An 8,650-nucleotide genomic window follows, 5' to 3' on the forward strand; every position below is an offset into this window, starting at 1 on the left:
TTTAAAACCTATTCTTCATATTTCAAGATGGTTAATACATGAAGACAATGGATGCTATAGTCTTAATGGACAACCATTAGGAAACTTCAAATTAATTTTCAGAGAACCAGATAGCTAACTTTTAAACTCCTTCTCCGAATTTAGTGGTTCTCAACTAAGAGTGCTTTTGTCCCCCAGGGGACTTTTGGCAATGTCTGAGGCATTTTCGGTTGTCATAAGTGGGGTGGAGCACCTATTGGGTAAAGACCAGGGGTGTTGTCAAATATCCTATAATGCCCAGGATATCACATCACAACAAAAAAATTATTTAACCCAAAATGTTAATAGTGCTGCGATTGAGAAATTCTGTCTTTTTTTCATGTACAACTGAGTTATGAATTAGAGAATTTAAATAAAGATTTCTAAAGAAATGCTTTGAAAAGAGCTAAGTCTCCCACCCCACACTCAGGAAGAAGGGAAGGGTGGTGCCCTCCATTTAACCTTGAATCAAGAGAGAGGGGCCCCAAGGCTTCTACTCAGGAAACATATGTCCCTGAAATTTGGGGATAGAGAGAGACACAACAGACTGCTTCCTTATTCATGCCTGGGAACCCAAACGGAGACGTAAGAGTTACCTTGCTGTTCTGAGAGCAGGATTGAATGGGGTACTATTGCTGTTTGGGGCAGGCCATTTGTTGCAGGAGAGGAAGGCTGCCCATTTTCCCGATGGGTCACAGGCTAGAAAGAGGTGGCACGGTGTTGTCTTAGAGCCTGCCCTGGAGAATGCATGATTCTACAAGGGGGGGTCTGGGCTGTGGATGGAGTCATAAGCAACCATACAGAGAAAAGACTTTTTAAAAGTTCAAATCAAGTGGAGAAACATTAACAGAGGGGGGAAACGTTTCTTCCAATGATCTCTGAAAGTACCCAGTGAAAGAAGGAGTCACCTTTAAACATTTAACATTCTTAGGAACAGGATAACAGCGAAATGAAACACTAAGGGAGCTTCCACTTCCCCTTCTCCCTCCTCCCTGAAGGAGTCAGAAACCTTGGTTAGCAAGCGGGGGATGGCAGAAGGGGAAAGGATATAATCTGGACACTAGGAAGCTTAATTTATAACCTGAGATTGGGTATTCTAACTACTTACCAGAGGATGTATTATTATCTGAATGTGACCAGAAATCTCAAGGAACTGAGTTTTCCATTAGGGGTAAAGAAATGACTAGCCCTATCCAGTACATTTAAAGGGAAAAGTAAAAACAGTTATTTTCTGATTATACCTTATTTGTGGGCTTGGTCAAAATATTAAGTAACCCTGGGATCTCTTAGAAGGTGCTGACCCCCTCTCATCATAGTGCCTGGCCATCCATCACCAGATGGTGCCTTGCTTTGGGTATTGAAATGGTCTCGCAAATTACTGAGTTATTTTTTCAGCTAAAAGAGCATATGCTTTATTCTCATAAGTCAGTACGGACCTCAAGAGACTAAAACCTTCCTGATGTATTTTCAGACACAAAGTCAGCCTCACTCCTCTCTCTCCTGGGGCTTAGAGTGAGATATAAAAGCAGCAGGAATGAACTCACTTTAGGAGATAGAAGGATGTGCTGTTCTGTGGTATCTCTCATCTGACTCTCTTCTGGTGAGTCCTGAAACTCTATGGGGGTAAGCTAGATGACTCTCCTGAATTCTGCTCCAAGAAAGGGTTAAATTAGGACAGGGGTAGGACAAGGGTAGGACAAAGAAGAGACTGGGTGGAGGTTATCTGACAGCAGCATTTTGGAGTGATCAGAGCAGGTGGAAAGGTCCCTCATCTTGGGGTTCTTGTTTGGAAACTGCCACTAACTGATTCTGTAACTACCTGGCTAGCTCAGGGTTCCAGAGTCAATTCCTTGGAATCAGGCCTTCTATGATTTATTAACATTGTTGCAAGGTCAGGAAGGAAAGTGCGACTCAGGGCACAGGAAAGGTTCAGAAATCCAGGAGCAAAGTGGTCACAACCTATTATTCCCTGACTCGAACTAACAGCTGAGCCAGGACATGAGGTCAAACTGTCTTATCTTATAAATTTTGAGATAAAATATATAAAAGTCCCCCAGGAGATTAAAAGATTTGAAGAAATCAGTTAGTCATAAACTTTACATGAACCATAAATAGCTAAGCATTTATCTTACTATTCATGATGCAGATTAAAACCCATGGTCTTTAGAGCAGCCTCTCTACACATCCCTCCAACCCCATGTCTACCTTATTTTGCTTGTTTTCAACATCCTTAGCAAATCTTCTTCGGCATTCTTTGTTTGACCAAGAAATAAAAAGTAAAATAATAGAACATCAGAGCCATAAAGGATCTTAGACTATGTGGACCCATCTGTAATAGTGTCAACAATAAAAAACAAAGAGTATGTCCTTGAAAATATTCCATATAAATAAGAGGTCACTGAAAGAATTCATTTTTGCAGGCTCATACAACCAGGGCATGTCAGTGCCAAGGTGAAACCCCAGGCCTCCTGATCCCTAGTCCAGGACCCGTTTCCCTAAACCACTCTGGTTCCTGTGTGACTTCAGTTAAAGGAAAGTTTCCAGATTCCAAAAGAAATATAGTCCAGCATTGGACACAATTACTTTTTGCATCATTGCCTCCACATTTATCTGACTTTAGCATTTCCTTTGTTCAAGGGCACCTAAGATATATCTCCATTTAGAAATAGGTGCCTGTATTTTCCTTTTCAACTTCTCCAACACTTTAATGATGCCTCAAAGATCTCAGGAAAATATTAGAGAATTTTAAGGATCTTTTTAAAATGGAGATTTTTATTACCTACTTGCCATGCGCAACAAGGCAAGCTCACCTCAGTGGGCTTCAGTGTCCACATCTGTCCAGGATAAAATGAGTAACTGGCTGCAAAGTCTCTTCAGATTGTCTAGGAAATAGCATGTACGCAATAAGAATATTAAGTATAGTTTTTTCTCACTGTGTTCTTTTCTTCATATACAGCCAGAAGGTCAATGGCCATTGGGAATGACAGGTAGCCTTTTTGCTATAAATACTAAAATTCAGGCTTTCATACCCAGAAAGACTCTGGCCTTGCCCTCACAGAATGCTGCTTTTACCGAAGCCTATTTTCTTATCCCTTCTCTTTATGTTCCCTTTATATGAGTTCAGTTCTCTTCTGTTTTCTCTGATCACCTCTGCGATGCACTGTATAAAAAGTGGGAATTGTAGTCAGGTGTGGGAGATAAGAAACGAAAAGGGTCGGTCAGTGCTGGATCCTGAGGAGTCACAGTTCTGGATGGGAGACAGGCATGCACAGGCTGAGCTCCTGGACCAGAAGAAATGTGATCCATCACACGGAGAAGTGGTCACTGACTTTGTGGGAACCACAGGAAGATCCGGGTTCTCTACAACCAGAGAAATCCCAGGAAGGTGTTCTGGAGCTGCGTCACATCCCGTCTCTGTGGCCTTCAGATACCTGGGGCTCCCAGGTCCCCCTCTTCCTCCAGGCCCATCAAAAGGAATCTGAGATCATGCTGTGGCTTGGCCTTGTTAGAGGCTGGAGAGGAAGGGGAAGGGAAAATAGTGGTATGTGTTTCTGGAACTCTTCTTCCAAAAGAAGGTGCTTCATAAGCCTGACACATGTCTGCCAGGTGAAAAGCCTTCTGGCCTCTCTATCGCCATTCATGATGAGTGAATGAACATGAAAGGGGTTCCAAAACATTAGAATGATAGAGGAATAGCATCCATTATTTAATAATCACTCTCACAAGGAAATGGTTGTGAGTGAGCCTCCAGGAAATGAGTGTGTAATATGTATAAGAAAAACTGTGAGTAAATCCCCAAGGGGAGAAAAAGGTGCTGCAATGTGGGTGAGTTAGTAAGAGTGAGCATGTGGAAATCTACAAATATGCAGGTGTTGTGTTGTGTGAGTGTATAAACCTACGCGTAACATGAGTGTTATGCATATTTAAATGCTACATATATGTCAGTGTGGACAGAGCATGACAGGGTGCGTGCATGTCCAAGAGTATACAGGTCAGGGGGCGGTGTGCGCATATATTCGTATAATACGAGTAAGATGGTGAGAGACTGAGAGCTGTCGGTGTTTCGTAAGAGTATGAATGGGATCCAGTATAAGGCTGGTGTGGAGGGTCCTGAATGTGTCTGTGTGAATAATGGACCTTTAGAGAGTATATATGACTGTAAAAATCTGTATTTGGAACAATGGCCTTCCACAGGCTGCCTGTTAGTGTACCTATAGAAATATTGAGGGAAGAATTCATACACTTTTAAAAAGCACGAACAGCTTTGCGCCTTTGCAGAAACATATGGCTTCTTTGTTGCTTTTATTTTGCAGCAACTCTGACAATGAAAAGCTGATGTCCACAGCCCACTCCCTTCCCCTCCCTGACCAAGCACACATACATCAAACTAGCTCTGGGGAATGCTCTTATTAATCAGTGACATATCTGAATGAAACAACATTTTCAAGGGTAGATTTAAATAAATACTTCCAAGAGCTATTGATAATTCAAATTCTTGGTGTCTTTTTATAATAATGATCCATAAATTATAGCTTAAACATTTCTATTCAATAGTGCTTCTAAAACACATTAAAATTGTGAAAAATATAGTTTAAATATTTTCCTAGTAACTAACTGATATTTTTGAAGTATTTGTCAATGTCTTTCTTCTTCCATTAAACAGATGGAAATAGTAGCCCAACTTGTGTGGCCAGATGACCATAAAATATAAAGCAAGGATGTTTGCACGCATTTTCCCCAAAGCAGTGATTTCATGAATGCATCCATTTCCAATTGAATAGACGTCATCTGCTGTGTCTTTCACGCCTTGGTTTCTCCAGTAAGTGCAACTCTCAGAAATCTCCAACTCATAAGGTCTCACCCTGAAGAGTATCCTGCTTCCTCCTGCCATGGGATTGTTCAATGTCACTCACCCTGCTTCCTTCCTGCTGACCGGTATCCCTGGTCTGGAGAGCTCTCACCCCTGGCTAGCAGGGCCCCTCTGTGTGATGTACGCTGTGGCCCTTGGGGGCAACTCAGTGGTCCTGCAGGCTGTGAGAGTGGAGCCCAGCCTCCACAAGCCCATGTACTACCTTCTGTCCATGCTGTCCTTCAGTGATGTGGCTATGTCCATGGCCACCCTGCCCACTGTGCTCAGAACCTTCTGCCTCAATGCCCGCAACATTGCTTTTGATGCCTGCCTAATCCAGATGTTTCTCATTCATTCCTTCTCCATGATGGAGTCGGGTATTCTCCTGGCCATGAGCTTTGACCGCTATGTGGCCATTTGTGACCCCTTGCATTATGCCACGGTGCTCACCAATGGAGTCATTACTGGAATGGGTGTAGCTGTGACTGCGAGGAGCTTCATCACCCTCTTTCCTCTTCCCTTCCTCCTCCTGAGGCTGCCTATCTGCAGATCCAATGTTCTTTCCCACTCCTACTGCCTGCACCCAGACATGATGAAGCTGGCCTGTGCTGATATCACTATCAACAGCATCTATGGACTCTTTGTTCTCGTATCCACCTTTGGCATGGATCTGTTTTCCATCTTCCTCTCTTATGTGCTCATTCTGCGCTCTGTTATGGCCATTGCTTCCCATGAGGAACGCCTGAAAGCCCTCAACACCTGTGTGTCGCATATTCTGGCTGTACTTGCATTTTATGTGCCAATGATTGGGGTCTCCGCAGTGCACCGCTTTGGGAAGCACGTTCCTCGCTACGTGCATGTCCTCATGTCCAATGTCTACCTTTTTGTACCTCCTGTGCTCAACCCTCTCATTTACAGCGCCAAGACGAGGGAGATCCGCCAAGCCATCGTCCGCATGTTTCGCCGCATCAAAATGTGACTTTCATGTTTGGCTCTAAAATCCGATATTTATTGTAACTGTAGGCTGTCATCTATAGTATCATCATGATTGTTGTCATCATCATGATGTCATCATGAAGAGTAAGATAGATATGTGTACTAGAAGAAAAGGAAAAGATCATAAAATGAAGTGACAAAACTAGTAGCACATGACAAAAGTAGTACATTCGGCAAATATTAATGGCATTGTTAGAAAGATAAATAGAGGCAATTCAGTGATTAGACAAAGTTTTATAGAGAAAAATTAATCCAAGCTAAGGATCATTATTTTCTACAACAATAAATATTACTAATATAATAATAATTAATACAGTGAGTCTTTAAAGTGCCAGGTTCTGTTCTGTTCTAAATATTTATGTGCATTAACTCACTTATTCTTCATAACAGTCCTATGGGTACAGGGAATTAAGTTAACTGTTTAGGGTAACGCCTATAATATGTCATTCAGATGAGATTCAATACCGGTCTGGCTCCAGTATCGGACTGAAGCATTACAAATACTGCCTCTCGGTCTAACAGCATCACTGTTAACATTACCTTTGCTCTCCTTGCTTTCACCACCATTTTCACTCCCCAAAGTTCATGAGCTGTTTTAACTTCACACATGAAATTTTAGGTACTGTCAGAACTTGCCATAAGATATATGGGCAAATATGGTCCAGGAAAACTGATAGAGTTGGCATCTAGAAAAAGCTCTATCTACCCACCATGTAATCATCCCCCAAGAAAAGCAATGCTGAGTATATGAACAATAAACTTTTTTTTATATTGTACTAGACACATGATTTCTCTTTCTCTTCGCTTTCTGGGATTTTAATTTGCTTCCACACAGCGACATGATAATAGATGTTATAAATAATATCCTTCTAGAATTTCCAGCTACAAAAAGGGATAGGCTGAAGAGAGCATTGATGATTTGGACATTAGCAAATAATTCTTTCAAACTTTCTCTTAGGTTGATTTTCCTTACATACTCTTTCTTTGATATCAGAGAAGTAGGATTCAATAAGAAATATCTTGGCCTGAGTTTAGTGGTCTCAAACTAAATTTGAGCTTAATTCTAGACTAAAATAAAGGAGATGCCCTATAGAGTCTAACCTAACTCACCAGCAAAACTGGGCCAGAGAGCTGATACCAACAGAGCATACAGTCATCTAGAGTTTTTATCTCTGTACAGTGCTCTACTGAGAAAATACCAAGAAGGAACAAGTGCCAGAGGGAAGGAACTATTTCTGAATGGAGATAATTTAAATATTTGAGATCCAGTGTTTCCCTCAAACGTTCATAAGTTCAATAAGAGACTCACAATATATGTGCTGTTGTCTGCTAAATAAATAATTTTCAGAGGCATGATTGAATAACATAACTCAGTATAATTTTATATGAAAAATAATTAAGGTATTTGAGGTCTAAAGTCTTGTCAGTTTAAATAATGATCTTTCTAATTCATGCAAGAAACTCTTTTATTGCAACATCAAATAATAATAACTTATAATACCTTGAGAGTTCAGTTTTAAATGAATATATAGATGCAAAGGCACCACTTGGGAAAGCTACTATATGGAAGTGAGGGAAGCACTTACTGAGTCCCCTCCCAAGGAGAGAAGGGAAGCTATCCTTGTGACCACAGGTCAAACTTTGAAACCCAATGTTATAACAGAAAAAAAACAAGGACATGGTAATATGAACCTCCTACAAGATCCTCTGGCTCCTCTCTACTTTATTTCCTTTCTTTTTGCTCCATCATTAATTAGAAATGCTGTTTGTCTATGGAGGATAAGGGGAAACATTTTTAGGTTTTGTCTCTTCTTATGAGGCAGATGCCATAGAAAATTTAGGGCCATTCCTGCAATTTCCATTTTAAGAAGGTCTCAAATAAGTCCTGTTTTTCAGTCTTAAGTAAAAACTCTCTTTTAACTCCTTCTATTTAACAAGATTTTCTTTGAAGTCAACATTTTTCCATATTGATAGTAAAATACTTAAACTTTGGCCTAGTATAAAGGAGAAAATAAATTCTTATACTTCCTTTATTTTGAGCCTCTTAGGCCTACCTCTAACCTAAGAAAATGACATGCTGAACATGGTTCAGCTAGGAGTTATGGTACGATAGAATTCTTGATCTCTGTGCCTCATAGTAAGACTCATGGAAAAGTTAATATAAATGGAATGTGATAAAAAATTGAAAAAACTCAAATCTATATTATGTGGACTTGTATGAAATTAGTTTCAGTGCAAGCCCAGGAATCAGGAGAACCTTCAGAAATGAGAGCGTGGTAGAAGAGGGTAACAAACAGGCCCCTGGGCATGGCTGACCATTAATCTTACTTTCTGTATACCACAAAGGTCCATCCCTATCTCATGAAGCCTGTTTTTGAAAGAATAAATAGAAACATAACAGCTCATTATTTATTTATTCACTCAACAGTATTTATTGAAACCTAAAATATGGCAGGCACCTTATTAGGTCTGAGGGCTCAGTGACCCGAAGACAGATGGAAGGGGTATGTCAAAACCTCTGGAGATGTGTTTAATAACTACATATTTCTCTTCAGTACCCCTTACAAAGCTATGTCATGTTTTGAGTGGGTGCATTGCATGGGGGAGTGTTACTGCTGGAAATACAGTAATAGTTCATTTGTACTGTGTAAAGGCTGGGTATTTAAGATAAACATCCTATATTACTGGGCTAGGAGAAATAAGCTTCCTGCACGGCAATCAGCATTTTTACAATAAAAGATAGACTATAAACATCCATGGATCAGAATCAACTTTAATTATTAGTTT

At 40.5% G+C, this 8,650-nt stretch overlaps 1 protein-coding gene across 1 annotated transcript; it reads left to right on the forward strand.

Moving 5' to 3' along the window:
* Nucleotides 1–4,907: 4,907 nt before the first annotated feature.
* Nucleotides 4,908–5,846, forward strand: LOC308552067 (olfactory receptor 51I2; the record flags this gene model as incomplete). Its single annotated transcript, XM_081163037.1, has 1 exon — nucleotides 4,908–5,846. One exon carries the CDS (start codon nucleotides 4,908–4,910, stop codon nucleotides 5,844–5,846), a length of 939 nt encoding a protein of 312 aa, XP_081019163.1.
* Between the last annotated feature and the right edge of the window lie 2,804 nt (nucleotides 5,847–8,650).

This window comes from Miniopterus schreibersii (assembly GCF_964146895.1).
Source record: "Miniopterus schreibersii genome assembly, contig: HAP1_SCAFFOLD_149, whole genome shotgun sequence".
NCBI lineage: Eukaryota > Metazoa > Chordata > Mammalia > Chiroptera > Miniopteridae > Miniopterus > Miniopterus schreibersii.